General features: G+C 36.4%; 1 protein-coding gene across 3 annotated transcripts in view; it reads right to left on the bottom strand.

Moving 5' to 3' along the window:
• Positions 1–17,712, bottom strand: part of LOC125936184 (E3 SUMO-protein ligase RanBP2) — an 82,434-nt gene that overhangs the window by 34,381 nt on the left and 30,341 nt on the right. For all 3 annotated transcript variants that reach the window (XM_049650132.1, XM_049650131.1, XM_049650133.1), the window contains exons 5-17: positions 16,170–16,400; positions 15,682–15,827; positions 13,379–13,571; positions 9,246–9,333; positions 6,719–6,928; positions 5,146–5,327; positions 4,882–5,057; positions 4,564–4,687; positions 3,494–3,655; positions 3,087–3,224; positions 2,861–3,007; positions 962–1,141; positions 796–879 (exon numbers count right to left, since the gene is read on the bottom strand). In XM_049650132.1, coding sequence (XP_049506089.1) covers positions 796–879; positions 962–1,141; positions 2,861–3,007; positions 3,087–3,224; positions 3,494–3,655; positions 4,564–4,687; positions 4,882–5,057; positions 5,146–5,327; positions 6,719–6,928; positions 9,246–9,333; positions 13,379–13,571; positions 15,682–15,827; positions 16,170–16,400 — 2,061 coding nt within the window. The remainder of the gene's footprint in view (positions 1–795; positions 880–961; positions 1,142–2,860; positions 3,008–3,086; positions 3,225–3,493; positions 3,656–4,563; positions 4,688–4,881; positions 5,058–5,145; positions 5,328–6,718; positions 6,929–9,245; positions 9,334–13,378; positions 13,572–15,681; positions 15,828–16,169; positions 16,401–17,712) is intronic.

Consider the following 17,712-nt stretch of genomic DNA (forward strand, 5'->3'; position numbering starts at 1 on the left):
AGTTCCATCCATGTAGTTGCAAATGGCAAGATTTCATTCTTGCCATTTGCAACTACATGGATGGAACTGGAGGGTATTATGCTAAGTGAAATTAGTCAGAGAAAGACAAAAATCATATGACTTCACTCATTTGAGGACTTTAAGAGACAAAACAGATGAACATAAGGGAAGGGAAACAAAAATAATATAAAAACAGGTAGGGGGACAAAACAGAAGAGACTCATAAATATGGAGAACAAACTGAGGGTTACGGGAGAGGCTGTGGGAGGGGGGGATGGGCTAAATGGGTAAGGGGCACTAAGGAATCTACTCCTGAAATCATTGTTGCACCATGTAAATTTTAAAAAATAAGAAATAAAATTTTAAAAACAAACAAAGAAACAAACCAAAAACACAGACTCAACTATAGAGAACAGATAGTCCGTTACCAGAGGGGAGATGAATGGGGGGGAATGGGTGAAATAGGTAACAGGAATTAAGAATATATTTATCTTAATAAGCACTGAGTAATATATGGAATTACTGAATTACTGTATTATACACCTGAAACTAATATAAATGCTATGTTAACTACACTAGAATTAAAGTTTAAAAAATTAAATTAAAAAATTATAATTAAAAACATAGGAAAAATATGGTTAAGTGTCAAGGTAGACGTATGCAAAACAATATGCATAACTCTATTGTAGCATGGCAAAGGGTCATTTTGAATGGCTTTACAAAGATGTGAGGGAGTGGTGAAGGAAGAAATCTTGGAACAGAAGAGACACAGTTTAGAGATATTAAGTGATCTACCTTAATGGCCTCTACTTGCTGGCAGATCATTTTCAATAAAGAATTTTGATCTTCTGCCCATCGAGGTGGTGTTTTGGGAGAATACTAAAAAAGTAACAAAATAATATTTAAAACATTTAGAATAGAAATATATTCTGCAATGGAGTAATTCATTTTTTGTACTTACCTTGTAACTTTTACTTGGTGATAAAGAATATTTGGTGGGAGATGGTGTAGAATGTTTTACTTCTGAATCTACATTTCGAGAAGAACCATTTTTATAAAGCAGGCCTCCTTCACTATAGTCATCAAGTTCCTGCATGACTGAGTTAAGCATCTCTTTTACAGACTCCAGCGGCACAGGCAACTAAAAACAAAAGGGATGAATCAAGTTTGCAAAAATAAACAACTCTGAAACAAATACAAAGATTTTATCTTACGGATGTGCTTCTATTTTCTCACTCTTGTATAATAACCACTCTACATAGGAACATAGGTGAAACTGCTGTGTAAAGTCTTCTGATTCTAAAGTGTATGATATATCTACCCCTGCTATTAGCCATAATAATGGTAGAGAAATGTTAACTTAGGAAGATTTTCCCACATGAACAAAATAAGCTACTGATTTTTATTGATTTTGAATGGGGAGAGAGAAACAGGTGCTAGAATGCACCAGACAATATCAATCCTAATTTAAGATCAGCAACATGAATTAATCAACAAAATACTTGGAAAGTTGGGTACAACTAAAGTTAATAACATCATGACAGTCTAAAACTGCTGATAGTTAAAAAAAAAAAAAAAGAAAAAAAAGACAGTTCACAGCAAAGGTAAAGAGGAGGAGAAATAATCTGAAAGTGTCAGCAACTATTTCTGATTTCAGTGAAATGTTTAACTGCAAAATTCATTAACAGCAAGGCATTAGGCTGCAATATTTACTTTGAGTACATTGCCAAGGTAACAAAAATAAATGTTCTGCCTTAGAAATCTTTTATTCCCTAACAAGTATTTTTGTTAAGAATAAAAAGCTAGGTTCCCAAGTTTAAAAAACACCACACCTAAGATAGAGCAATGCTAATTGAACATTTACACACACACACACTGTTCTGTGCATTAATAATAGGTATATTACTGAGTATTTCTGAAATTATCAAAATATAAAACCAGGGGTGCCTGGGTGGCTCAGTTGGTTAAGTGGCCATCTTCGGCTCAGGTCATGATCCCGCGGTTCATGAGTTCAAGCTCCACGTTGGGCTCTGACAGCTCAGAGCCTGGGGCCTGCTTCAGATTCTGTGTCTCCCTCTCTCTCTGCCCCTCCCCCACTCACACTCTGTCGCTGTCTCTCAAAAAATAAATGAACGTTAAAAAAAAAATTAATGGGAATGCAAAATGGTGCAGTCACTCTGGAAAACAGTATGGAGGTCCCTCAAAAAACTAAAAATAGAACTACCCTATGACCCAGCAATTGCACTACCAGGCATTTATCCAAGAGATACAGGTGTGCTGTTTCTAAGGGACACATGCACCCCCATGTTTATAGCAGCAAATAGCCAAAGTATGGAAAGAGCCCAAATGTTCATCAACGGATGAATGGATAAAGACGATGTGGTGTACATATATACAATGGAGTATTACTCGGCAATCAGAAAGAATGAAATCTTGCCATTTGCAACTATACGGATGGAACTGGAAGGTATTATACTAAGTAAAATTAGAGAAAGACGAATATCATACGACTTCACTCATACAAGGACTTTAAGACACAGAACAGATGAACATAAGTGAAGGGAAACAAAAATAATATAAAAACAGGGAGGGAGACAAAACAGAAGAGACTCTTAAATGTGGAGAACAAACAGAGGGTTACTGGAGGGGTTGGGGGGGGATGGGCTAAATGGGTAAGAGGCACTAAGGAATCTACTCCTGAAATCATTGTTGCACTATATGCTATTTTGGATGTAAATTTTAAAAAGTAAAAAATAAAACAAGTAAAAAAATTTTTTTTAATATATATATAAAAGCAAAGCATAAAACACTTATTAACCAGTTATCAATAGTAAGAAAGTACAAACAGCCTGAAGCTTACCTTCCTGGTCACTGAAAGATTGGAATCACTGTCATCTAAAATCTTTATTAGGTAGTCCCTGGTCTTTCTCAGATAATTTTTGCATTCTTCTTGTTCTTCAGGAGAAAGGGCATCATTTTCGATGTCTTCTGCTCTTCTGTGAAAAATCTATCCAAAGAATGCTCTTATGAAAAAATTAGGTTTTTAACACAAAACACTGTTAACTCACCTACCACCATCTACTTACCAGTGCAAGATTCCAGTAAGAAACAATGTTTTTTATAGATTCAAAAGCAGTGATAGCATCTTCTATATTTCCATTAACTACATCCAATATAGCAAATGTTATGTTTGCTTCTTCCTCGTATTCACCAACTTCAGATGCCTAAACACATTTAGTAATTTTTAGTCCAACTGCCTCTCTCCAGAATATCAAACCCAAGTGATTCCCCAAAGATTTTACACGATAATTTCTAATGAAATTAACAGCTCAGCCCTCTTTTCTGCCATGTTTTGCAACAGATAGTGGATTTTGAAAACAAGACAAGGATCAAGTAGCCAGGCAATTAATTTAAGCAGTTTATACCTCCATTTCTTTGTTTCTAAACTAGAAATCCACATCTCCAGTTCATTCACAAAGGGATCCTCCATTACCTGAATGTCTGCACTATGAAAATGTCTAAACAAAGGGTCTGTAGGTTCAGGAATACTGCTCTTCTTTTTGATTGTCTTCAACATTGGCAAAACCTTCTTCCAATAATGAACACTTCTGCCTATGTATTCCCGTTGATCATAAAAAGAATTAAGACCACTGCCCTAAAATAGAAAGAAGCACACAACCTAAGGAACACAAATAACAGAATCTAAAAATTCCTTTATAAATGGTCTAAACAAGTGGTTAAAATTTCAAATCAAGGCAAAAAGAATCTCAAAAGTCATATGCCTCACTCTCTAAATGTTGGAATAACCAACCATCTTGATACCAGTGATCATTCTAGACCCAACTTTTAAACACTTTCAGTGATACTACCTAATGAGGCAGCCCAATCTATTCTTTTAAAGTTGCCATTTTAGGGCCATCTGGCTGGCTCAATCAGTTAACCATCCGACTCAGGCTCAGGTCATGATCTCAGGCTCAGGTCATGATCTCATGATGTGGGTTCTACCCAGCATAAGGTTCTGTGCTGGCAGTACAGAGCATGCTTGCAATTCTCTCTTGCACACTCTCTCTGTCCCTCCCCTGCTCATGCACGCTCTCTCTCAAAATAAATAAACTTTAAAAGCTGCCATTTTACATAGCCCAAATCAACCATTCTGTAAGTGTCACAGTTTAGTCACAGAGTTAAACATCTACAACTAACCTTGCCACAAAACAGATTTCAAATATTTACAAAGATCTGTATTGGTCTTAACCTACAAAGCCTTCTGCTACTGGTATGTTAAAAAAAAAATTTCAGGCTGGATAATAATTATCATTAACATAATTATTAACTACTAATAAGAACAGTTAATACTTATGTAACATTTACTGTGCCAGGCACTGTTCCAAGTACTTACATGTAAACTGTTAACTATTTCGTGGCAAGATTAAAAAAATACACTTTACCTAGCATAACAGGAACAGGCTGATACTGTTTCTTTGAACTAAAAGACTCAGTGAAAAGTTTATGATTTTTAAACATTACATAATGTTCTTAAAAATGCTTACACTTTAACGAACTCACCGTTTTCTGAAGGCATCTTGCCCAATGTATAAGAAGGGCAGGCTGAAGGCCATGTTTTTCCTGGCCCCTTAGAGTGTTTATGTCATGCTGAACAACAAGTCGCAATTTTGCTGAGGTTCCAGGTCTAAAAAAGTTTTATTTAATAAAACTGATTTATAAATGTGCATTTCAAAACTTACATGTATGTTAATCATCACATGAGAATTAAACTCAATCTTCACATGAGAGTTAGATACCTAGGCAGTAAGTTTTTAAATAGGTTTTTAAGTTAAAAACTTAGGCAGTAAGTTAAAGGAATATTTTTATTTTACTACTTACATTGCTTTTCTGTGAATTAGATTACAGACTGCATCCCACCAACATTTTTGTCTTTCTGTACAAAGCTGCTTACACACAGGAAGTGGCAAGCATAGAGGCTGATAGAAGCTATGGTGAGAATTATACTTCTCCTTTATTTGTAAGTGGCTGGTATATATCACCCCAAGTAGAAATACCTGGTTTATTCAAAGAAAAATCAATTTAAATTAGGCAAAAAATTAAACAAAACACAAAATATTTAATTTGTTAAAAATCTTTGCTTACTTCAAGATCTAAAACACATATTGATTCGGGTGCATTTGTTTCAAGCCTTGAAGTTTCCTGGGGCAAATGATGAAACAGCTGCTTTAGCCATTTTCGAATTGCAGGTAAGGTGGGCAGTGAATTCCACTGTAAGCCAAGCCAGGTAAGGTGCTGAAGACTACCATTATGTGCTCTAATGGCACCTGAAATAGAAAAAAACTGGACTGAGGTTTTGGAAATTTTGCTTGTGCCATCAGTTTCGCCAATTACTTATAACAAATGTATCTTAATTTTAGAAATGTTTTTCTACGTGAACAGGGGCAAATTCTATGATAAGCAGAGTCTCATTTTCTTACTAAGGATATTCACACTTTTTGTCTAGGAATTTTAATAACAATAGTTATGAAGAAAGCTCTTTTCAATTCCATCTAAGGGAAAAAAGGTACTCACCAGAACTCAATGAAACACTGTAGTGACAAAAGCCACCCAGTAAAAAATCCTGAAACAATGGATTTTCCTTTCAGTAAAGAGTCATTAAAACAATGGGATACCACTACATTAATCCCTTGGAATAGTAAAGAGATCTTTTCTTCTACAAGAAATTTAAAAAAAAAATTGTTTCATGTTTATTCATTTTTGAGAGACAGAGACAGAGCGCAAGCGAGGGAGGGGCTGAGAGAGAGGGAGACACAGAATCCAAAGCAGGTTCCAGGCTGTGAGCTGTCAGCACACAGTCTGACATGGGGCTTGAACCCACAAACTGTGAGATCATGACCTGAGCTGAAGTTGGACCCTTAACTGACTGAGACACCCAGGCACCCCTCTTCTACAAGAAATTTAATACTGAAAAAGTTATGAGCTTTTGGAAGCATAAAGAGGTACAACTCTTCTGTCAATACGGCAATTTGCAAGAGATTTAAAATTCATCAACTTTACCCCCGTGATTCTGTCTTTAGGCAACTCTATGGGAAAATGTGAAATGGAGATATATTAACAGTGAACAAACTGAAAACATCCTAGATACTGAACAACAAAAAACTGGCCTGAAAATTATGGCTAATTCATACAACAGATTGTACTGGCATTAGAAGTGGCATTTACCAAAACAGATAAACAGGGAGGGAATTCATGAGTGAAAATAATCATATGTACAGTATAAACAACTATTTAGAGGAAAAACATGGGGCACCTGGCTTAGTCGGTTAAGCGTCCAACTTCAGCTCAGGTCATGGTCTCATGGCTTGTGAGCTCGAGCTTCACATCGGGCTCTGTGGTGACAGCTCAGAGCCTGGAGCCTGCTTCGAATTCTGTGTCTCCCTCTCTCTCTGCCCCTCCCTGGCTCCTGCTCTGTCTCTCTCTCTCAAAAATGAATAAACATTTAAAAAAATTTTTTAAAGTATAGAAGAAAAACATGCCACCATTACCAACCCCTCATACCTGCCTATACCACCAAAAACCTCAAAGGAATACAGGAAAATATTAAGTCATTATTTTGAGTAATGAGATTATGAGCAATTTATTTCTTTCTGCTTTTATTCTTCTAAAATAAAAGGATTAAAATACAAAATGTTTACTTTAAAAGATAACAACTTACCAACATCATATCTAGCCAAATCATCAGGCTCTGGTGCTTGCACAGCAATGTTTCCAATATCATCTTTACCAAGGAAAGATCTATCCTTAGGTGACTGATTACAAAACAGAGCATCATACAAAGCAGACTGCCCACTTTTATTGGCAAAGGATTCTACAACCTCTTTTAAAAAATCTTGCTTGTCATGACTTAAGTTTAGCAGCATGTGTCCTGAAAAACAAATTATTACCATCAATTAAAAAAGACTGTTCTTATTTGTATCTCTCAATAGTTTCATGCATATACCCTAAGGAGAAAAAAACATGACTACCTCAGAGCTAACCCTCCAACCCAGCAACCACAACGGAACAAAAAGGGTTCTTAAGCAAAAAATGGACACAGATTACAAATTTAACAGTTAACTATATCTACATGCCAGAGTGAAAGGAAAGAGGAGAGTATGTGAAAAACGCCAAAAGTATTTAAAGTATTTACGTTTTACATGGAAAGTGTGTCATTTAAGTGGCCAAAGGAGAACAGAGCCAAGCTCAAATTCTCTGATCTGATACACCAATTTCTAAGCCTAGCTGGTAAGACTCATCCTTGAAAAAGCTTTTAAAAAACGATTATTTCCAGGGGCGCATGGGTGGCTCAGTCAGTTAAGCGTCTGACTTTGGCTCAGGTCATGATCTCACAGTTTGTGAGTTTGAGCCCTTAATGGGGCTCTGTGCTGACAGCTCAGAGCCTGGAGCCTGCTTCAGATTCTGTGCCTCCTCTCTCTCTGCTCCTCCCCCACTCATGCTCTGTCTCTCAATCCTTCAAAAATAAACATAAAAATAAATAAACATATATATATATATATATATATATATATATATATATATATATGAACAAAAACAAAAACAAAAACAAAAAATAATTATTTCCAGGCCACACTCCCAGAGACTCTGATTCCACAGGTTTGGGGTAAGGAATCTATTTTTAAAACACTCCTTAGATAAAGTTCTCGTACCTGCTGTAACATGGATGCACCTTGAAAACACTATGGTAAGTGGAAGAAGCGTCAGTCACAAAAGACCACACAGTGTACAGTTCAATTTATATAAAAATGCCCAGAATAAGGAAATCTAAAGAGATAGAATATGAGTGGGTGTCCAGGACTAGAGGGTTTGGGGGAAAATGGGAAGTGACTACTAATGGGTATGATGTTTCTTTGCAAGGTGATGAAGATGTTCTAAAATTGTGGTGATGGGTGCACAATTCTGTGAACATACTAAAAACCACTGAGTCGCACATTTATATAAATTATATAGTATGTGAATTTACTCTCAATTAAGCTGTTTAAAAAAAAAAAAACAAACAAACCACTCCGTGAAATAATTCTGCTAGTCAGTCAGGTTTGGTTACCACCAGACTTATCTCTCCAAAAATTTGCAGCGACAGATTCAGGAATGCCCAGATCAAAGACATTAAAATACAGTTCATTTTACTAACTGTAACCCTGCAAAAGCATCTATGACAGCCTTGCAAGGCAGACAGGAGACATAAGAAGAAAATACAAAGTTACTTCTTTAAGGACTGAAAGTCCACCTCTCACAAAAAAGCAAGCTGTGGGATAGAGGAGCAATATAAGCTTTGACCAACAGTCTAACTACAGACAAACTTATAGTAACTTTAATTTAATACTACTACTTGCTCTTTACAAAGTTCATTCAATTTTATATCAAAATTGCTTCTTATATAAAGCATTATGCTTCTTCAGCTCATTGCTTGATTCACTGGCCATATGAACATCTTGAAGTTTCTGCCTCAGCAAAACCAGATAATATGTAATAGACCTTTAAGATCCATCCCAAATAGTCAAAAGTGGAAATAAATTTACAAATTCTAAAAGCCTAACAGTATGTTAAGTATATATCTTTTATTTTCTTTACTGTGTGGTCAGTTCCTTAAGAGATCCATTACTTCACCTTTATATCCTCCACAGCAGTTATCTTAGAAACTACTGATGTTAAATGGCTGGCAGATCAGTAATTATTCTTAGTTCAAGAAGCTCATTAAAATATCAAATGGAGGCTCTAGCAACTAGATAAAGGAGGGATTAAAGAGTTTCTCCAGGGGCACCTGGGTGGCTCAGTCGGTTAAGTGTCAGACTTCAGCTCGGTCATGATCTCACGGTCTGTGAGTTCGAGCCCCGCGTCGGGCTCTGTGCTGACAGCTCAGAGCCTGGAGCCTGTTTCAGATTCTGTGTCTCCCTCTCTCTCTGACCCTCCCCTGTTCATGCTCTGTCTCTGTCTTAAAAATAAGTAAACGTTAAAAAAAAAAAAATTAAAAAAAAAAAAGTTTCTCCATCCAGAAGCAAACAATATCAAACATTTGTTACCTTCTGAAGGAGACACTTCTAGTTCTCTCTCGCCCTCATCCAAGATGGCAAAGAGAAATGATTATGCAAAGTATCTCCTAAACAGACAGGATTATCATAAGGTGTACTCTAACACAGAAATTTCTTTTTCTTTTTAAAATAAAACTAATTAAACGTTACCATTACCTGATTGGCTCAGACGATCATAGGCCATCATTTCCAGTAGATTTTGTCCAACTTCTCCTTTTATTAATTTAATCTTTGGTCTTGGAACCTGATAATTTTAAAATCAAGTCTTAATTTAGTGATACCCATATTTCTAACAATAATATGTTCCTTTCTGTTACAATGCGCTTTTTTGATGATGAACAATTAACCAATGGTTAAACTGAGTAGGAGTTGCAGTTTTTCAACTGAATAAACTGGGAAATCAAGGATTTAGTTAATATATAAAAGCTGTCTACAAAGATTAACATCCAAGAAATTACTTTCTACTATAAAAGCGCCTTCAAATGCCACACTACAGACAGTACGCTTTTAAAGAGCATGGATAATATGGGACACCACTGGGATAAAGTGGTACAGCCAAGAGAGGAAAAGGGACTCCAAGCTGTGTCCTATGAAGAGCTGAAAAAATGATGAAGAAAATACAATAGTTCCCTTCAGATATTAAGAAAATCATTCACAAATGAGTTCAATGTTTTTAAATAGTACCAAAAGAAAAACACCAATGGGTAGCAGGCTGAAAAATACTTTTGCTACACATAAGGAAGCACTAAGACCCAAACTATCAAAAATGCAATGGGCTATCTTGAAAAGTAGTGAATGTTCAATCACTGAAAATATTCAGTCACAGACAACAGGCACTTACTAGAGATAGCCCTTTAAAAGCAATACATGAGTGGTTAGAGTAACTGCTTTTAAATTTCAATGACTTTCTTAATTGGTAGTGGTCTGGTGCAACTTCTGTGAAGTTGGAAATTTGACAAAAGCCCTACAAATTATAAATGCATAAATACACTTTGATTCTTCTTTCAAGAATTTATTTTACCCATAAATTTTCACATGTGAAATACCACAAGTTATTCATTAAAGAATTATTTGAAATAGCATAGCAAGAAAGTAAAAGTAACCTAATGACTTGGTTTTAGGGAACTGTTTAAAAAAAAAAAAACCCAAAATTACAGTACCTTCATAGAATGGAATGATATGCAACCATTATCAAAACAAATGAGGATGCAATACTCATGCTATGTTTTCTATACCAACATGGAAATACTACCAACACATATTTCATTAAAATAAGCAAAGGAGGGGCACCTGGGTGGCTCAGTCGGTTGAGTGTCTGGCTTCAGCTCAGGTCATGATCTCACAGTTTGTGAGTTTGAGCCCCGCGTCAGGCTCTGTGCTGACAGCTTGGAGCCTGGAGCCTACTTCCGATTCTGTGTCTACCTCTCTCTGCCCCTCCTCCCCTCTCAAAAATAAACATTAAAAAATGTTTTAAAAAGTAAAAAGCAAAGGAAATAAAAATGTACAGAATGTATCTATCTGTAACTTTTTAAGGGAAGTAGGAGTGGGGCAGTGTCTATTTGCTTATATATGCACAAAACATTTCTTGAAGAACTCACAAGAAATGAGTATTATTAGTTCCCCCAGGGAAGAGAAAAAATGACTGAAAGAACAGAAGTAGAAAGGAATTCTCACGGTATACTCTTATACACCACTAGAGTTTTAAACCGTATGAATACAATCACTTTTCCAAAGACACTAATTTTTCAAAATATATTCCTTGAATCTAAAATCTTCTTATTTTGAATTTTAGAAACATTAGTTAGACTTATGCTTTTATCCGTAAGTTTTCTAAACATGATGGCAAACTGTTTCTGAAGATGTTGAAGAGCACACAAAATGAAAAACAAAATGTGATATAATTCATTTTGCTTTCAAACTGACCTCAATTCATAAAACTGGCCCCTTTTACAGTTATCATTTGTGACTAATTAGTTATCAATCCACTCAGTCACGTCATCCCAAGCCAACATATCCTCATCTGAAATTAAACAGTTTCAAGAAAGACTTTGTGTAATGCCTACCTGAAACGCAGATACACTTACTAAAACCACAACATTCCCTTGATCAAGAGTCTGAAAATCCTACCATTAAAAATGCTAGCCTGACAGGATTCCTTAAGCACTCCTATGCCAGTCTACACTTCCTCTGTATGCTTATAATCATTTGATAATTAAGCTTTACAACACATGGTAATATAAAATTCAAGCATCTAAGAGGTTTCCATTATTTATCCATTAAATGGAAATGTGTAGTAGGTAAAAGAGAAGTACTGAAGTGGACGTCTATATGCTGAAATGAGACAATGGAAAAACAGTGAAAAAAGCAAAATGTTAGACAGTAGATAAAGCACACCTTCACTGAGGCAAAACAGTTTTAAAAGTAAAGAAAGGAGGGGTGCCTGGATAGCTCAGTCAGTTAAGCACCTGACTTCGACTCAGGTCATGATCTGTGGTTCATGGGTTCGAGCCCCACGTAGGGATCTTGTGCTGACAACTCAAGCCTGGAGCCTGCTTCGGATTCTGTGTCTCCCTCTCTCTGCGCCTCCCTTCCTCATGCTCTCTTTCTCAAAAAATAAACATTAAAAGAAAAAAAAAAGTAAAGGGTGTGTTTTATGCTTACATATGCAGAAAAACTTCTAAATATTCAAGATACTGATAATAGTCTTTGTCTTGTAGGAAAGATTTGAGTGAATGGTTTAAGAAGGAAATTGAGGGGCACCCAGGTGGCTCAGTCAGTTAAGCATCTGACTCTTGATTTCAGCTCAGGTCGTGATCTCATGGTTTGCAAGTTCGTGCCTGGCACTGGGCTCTGCACTGACAGCGTGAAGCCTGGTTGGGATTCTCTCTCTCTGCCCCTCCCTGCCTCTCTCTCCCTCTCAAAATAAACTTTAAAAAAAATAATAAAAAAAGAAGGAAATTTAGTTTTTACCACTAAAAAGGGTCAAAGTTTAAAACAGTTGACTGCATTAACTTAAAAATATATATTTAAAAAATTAAGAGTCCAGTTTCCATTAAAAATAACTCACTTCTTTGAAGATTCTTTAATAATATTAATCCTAAGAACCTTTTAGTGCCTACATAAATTAGCAACTTCATTAGCTTCACTCTATTTTCACTAATACATATATTCTTGATGAACCCAAATGCTTCTGCTGAGCAAACAGGAGCACTTAACATCGTGGGATGAGTATCATCAGTGTTTAAAAAAAGATCTATATAATATGAACTAGAAGGAGGAAGCTTCCCTAAAAGTACAGTGAATCCTTTTTTCTTTCCCTCAAGCAAAAGACAGTTCACCAAAACTAACAATTATTCTTATAAGCCAGGCCCTTTGCATTTTGGAGCAGACTGCTTATCTCTTTTCATTTCAGAATATTAGCTAACTAAAGAAAACATTAAAACTACAAAAATGGATTGGGGAAGGGTTAATGGCCAGCATCTCATCATCATAATGGTTCACATTTTGGCATCTTTCCTTCATGTCGTATTCTTTTAAAAAAATTTTTTTTAATTTTTATTTATTTTTGAGAGAGACGGAGAGAAGACTTGAGTGGGGGAGGGGCAGAGAGAGAGGGAGACACAGAATCCGAAGCATGCTCCAGGCTCCAAGCTGTCGGCCCAGAGCCCAATGCAGGGCTCAAACCCACGGACGGTGAGATCATGACCTGAGCCAAAGTCGGATGCCCAACTGACTGAGCCACCCAGGCACCCCGTTCATGTCATGTTCTATGTATAAAGAAAGGAATTATATTTCCAAAGATGAAGAGATACTGTTATATACTATAGATAATATCACCAATGTTATATACATATTACATACATTATGTGTTTCAATTAACATGTTAAACACATTCTTCTATCACAGCTTATGTAACCATCCCCAAAACTTACTTAAGTTTCTGTCCAAGTTATGCGTGCACATCTTTTTGAATCAAATTTTATCCATATTTGAGATTATTTCCTTATTACAGGTTCCCAGAAATGGCAGAGTAAAAAGATCAAACTCTTCAAAGTGGTCTTCCAGTAAGTCAAGCAATACAGACTGCCACCAGCAATGCATCAACATACCTGTTTCACCTCACCAATACTGTAGAAATATTCTTATTTTTCACCTTTCAAATAAACTATTTCGACTTCAATTCTACAGATTTATTTGTATTTTCAATATATACCAGGACACATCTCCATGTAAAATACAACAGAGTCTCAGTGAAATGTCAACTACACCCAAAACCAGGAAAAGCTTACCTGAAACGCTATAAGATAGCACAATGCAGCCAGTTCAGAGAGAGCTCGCCATTGCAGATCACTATGCTGACCCATCTTCAAAAGCAGAGAACCAGCATGCATGTAGAAATGCCCTTTTACTTCTAAGAAAGTAGTTGAAAGTTCATCATTTCCACCCACACAAGATTTCACAGACTGAAGAGCACTATCAAAACTGTAATATTAAATTATTAAACAGGTATTAAACCTATTGCATTGTGAATAATCACGGTTTCATGACTTAATTAAAAATTAACAAAGGAATTTATTTCAAGCTTCATCTTTCACATTCAAACTAATAATCCTTTCTCTATTTTATAAATCATGAATCATCTAGTGTTTGTTTTTATTCAACATACTTTCTATACTTCAAGCTTAGCCTCGACAATATCTTATTCCAAACAGTTATTTCCAGCCCTCCAATCACAGAAAAGCTACAAACCAGAAGGTAAGATTACTAGGGCACCTGGGTGGCTCAGCTGGTTAAGCATTTGACTCTTGGTTCCAGCTCAGGTCATGATCTCACAGTTTCATAGGTTCAAACCCCGCACCAGATTCCATGCTGACAGTGCAGAGCCTGCTTGGGATTCTCCCCCTCTCTCTGCCCTTCCCCAACTTGTGCTGTCTCTGCCTCTCTCAAAACGAATAAATAAACTTAAAAAAAAAAAAAAACAAAGATAAGATTACTGTCCATGGTGTATGTTCCATAACTGACCAGCACAAAACTGGAAAACTAAAATATTTTCCAGTTTCTCCTAGATCATACGGTTTCGCTATTTAATTCAAAGGTGGAATTTCTCAAATTAGACATGCCATTTTCAAATTATAAGTAAATAACTGATAAGATATTTGGGATAACTACAGGCTTAAATTGAATTTCTATTATTTGTAAATGTACTAATTAGTGCTTCTAAATTCAAATGGCCCTCAGCATCCTCACTTTGTAAGAAAAGCAACACTTGATAGAAATGTGAAGCATGATTTCTAAATAGGTTATAACAAGTAAGTTCCAGGAACCCCCTGGTTTCTCAAGACCCTTTCAGGGTATCCATGAAGTTCAAATTATTTTTTTAAGTTTTATTTATTTTGGGGGGTTAAGGGGCAGAGGGAGAGAGAGAATCCCAAGTAGGTTCTGCACTGTCAGTGTGAAGCCCAATGTGAGGCTCGACCCATGAATCCTGAGATCATGACCAGAGCCAAAACCAAGAGCCAGATGCTTAACTGACTGAGCCACCCAAGTGCCCCAAATTTAAATTATTTATAGTACTACTAAGAAACTGTCTTTTTCCACCCTCATTTTCTAAGGTGATCAAAAATGTTTGAGTATATAACCCATATAAAAGAAAACATCCTAAATATTTTCTAAAATAATCTGAAAGTTGAAGTGTTTTGGATACCACCCTTACTCGCCACTTAGAACACTAAGAAATTCTTCAAGAAATTACTGTATCCCCTAACTCCCTGAACATCAGATGGGGAACAAAAATTACTTTTCAAGCAAATGCACAATCTATACCAGAGACTGACAAACTACTTCTATAAAGGGCCACATACTAATATGGCTGTGCAGGCATATAATCTCTGTCACAGCTGCTCAACTCCAACACTGTCATATGTAGGCAGCCACAGATAATACATAACAAGAGGCACAGCTGTGTTCCAATAAAAGCATATTTACAAAACCAGGCAGTGAGCCATATCTGGCTTAGAAGCTCTGGTCAACCCCTGCTCTCAACTAACATTCTCATACAAATCCAAGTGATGTTTTTGTTCAATGAAATTTATTTTAATAAATGGAGATATGATCCTGGGAATCAAAATTTAGGAAAACAGAAAAATCATACATTATATTTTAGTTATCTTGTTTCTAAGCAAAAACATTAAAAGTTTTCTGAAATGTTGGGGATACTAAATGCTTCTACTAAAACATCTGACAGATGGAAGTCTATTTTGATTTTCACTCAAGATTATATATCATTTTTGAAATAAAATATGAAATAGCAGAACATTCATTTGCAGGACTACTAAGCATGCCAAAATTGGATACATAACTATAACAATGTAATCAAGTCTGTACAGTAACACAGTTCTCTAAAAAATCAAAGTCATACAAAACCAATTATAATATCCCCAAAAAAGACATAAGAGAGTTATGGTATTAACTATCACCCCTGGGTATTTTATAGAAATAGTGACCCAGTAAAGATGGTTAGACCAGTGTACTGAATCACTACAAAAAGAAAATCTAAAATTGACACCAAAGTACTTTCCTTAAGTCGACATACCTTTCCAATAATTCTCTACTTTCTTGCACATCTCTGGTAGAGAGTGTAAGAAGCATAAGGTTAGCATAGGCCAGAAGTAGATCTTTATTGGCAGTTTGCCAGCTACTTTTATCAGACTCCAAACACTGTGAAGATTCCATATATTCCTGTTTTGTAGAAAAAACAGTGAATTACAAAGCTTTACCAAGCATTGTAAAATTAGTTTTATGTCTAGTTTTAGGTCTATCAACGCTTTTGCCCATCCTTATACTCATTAAACCACTGATTTTTACATCAACCTATGAAAACACCAAAAGCATATATATTTATTGCATTTATCTCTCCAATCTACCCATTATAAAACTGAAATCATCCTAGTAAAAATTTCATTTCAGAGTTGCTATACATAAATGGAAGAAATTTAAGTCTCAGAGAGCACCGCTAAAATACAAAAGAATGTATAGTAATTATCTACATAGAAGCATAGAGACCCAAGAGTTTTTACCTACCTTAAGGGTCTGTACAACACATGAATTCCATTGTAAACTTGAACGCAAAGTTATGTTTTTCTCTGCCTCATGGCAGTGGGCCACAGCATCCTTCAATCTTTTATTTGAGCGATATAGCTCTACTAGTCGGATGTTTACATAGACATCATCAGGTCTTGCATAAAGTTCTGACTGAATCAAATCAAAAAGTTTATTCCATCCATCTTCACCTTTGCAATCTAAAAGCTGTTCCTATTAAAAAAAAAAAATCAATGATTTAGAGAAATGCCTGTGCACGTTTAAGCACATCATGGTTCCTATGAACACCATTCCACTGTGTACGGCTTTAGTAAATTATCACAACTAGTACCATCCTATATATCCCAACTCTCATGGAAGAAAGCTGCTCCCAGCCAGAAGCTAAACCTCAAGAAACTTAGGTGGAGAGAAACATCTGGGATTACATAATAGCAATGGTTGCCCACATAAACCTCACAGATGGCCAGGACTATTGCCCCACATCTCTGTACACCCCAGTCACCACCAGAAGCCTAGCTTTCCTGTCAATCCTCATACCAAGGTCCTTATCCCCTAACTGTTCTGCACCTCCATAATCTGACTCAATCCCCTATCCACTCTGCTCACACTTTAAAGCTTCTAATGTTCTGCTATCTTCTCAGAGTCCTCACCATCTAGCCTTAACTAAATGGAGTATTACCTTGAGATAACCCCCATTACTTCTCTGCCATGGTAGCCTTTTCTCTGTTAGCCTATATACAAGTAGAGGAGGTACAGTTAGTGACCTACTCACCTCCAAATCATATATCCCCCCCCACACGTTTATAATCCTGTTTTCCAAAGGACATGCTATCTAATTCTTCCACTCATTCCTCATGAGCAGCTGGAATACAACACTCTTCCTCCATTGCTAATAGCCAACTAGTATCAGCAATTGAAAGATGTGCAAAGATATACAATAGCCTGACTACTCGGTTCTTTAATTACCTCATCTCCATGGCTTTGCTCTACACTCCAGCCTCAGCCATCCATTGAGCACTGACTTGGGTCTTCAAAGTCTGTATTTTGGTCACACTGGTTAGATCACTATACCCCTCTTATTCTTTCACCTCACTGTGGGCACACATACCCTCACTGCCACATATATTTGTCTCTACCACATGGAAAGAAAGCTGTCTTCAATACACTGATATCACCAAGTTTTAATTTTCTACAAAACACATATTTTCCTTCTCTGTCAAACTAAAATGCCATAATCCCTAATATTCATAATTACTGCTTGCTCACAGATGTCCTCAATTAATTCCCTCTACCTTTCCTTAGAAGAACCCTACCATCTGCTTCCTTTGAGCCTTATATACTAACAGTTGAGCAATAGGGGACAGGGCATTTGGGAATTTGGGGAAATCACAACCAGGCTAACTGACTTTCATAACCTCGAGACTCCAAACCGGTAATGCCTAGAACAAAATTCTACTTGACCTCTAATAGATTCACTTTCTCCATTCTCTGAAAAGGTTACTTCAGAGGTACCTGGGTGGCTCAG

This window comes from Panthera uncia (genome assembly GCF_023721935.1).
Source record: "Panthera uncia isolate 11264 chromosome A3 unlocalized genomic scaffold, Puncia_PCG_1.0 HiC_scaffold_11, whole genome shotgun sequence".
Classification (NCBI taxonomy): Eukaryota; Metazoa; Chordata; class Mammalia; order Carnivora; family Felidae; genus Panthera; species Panthera uncia.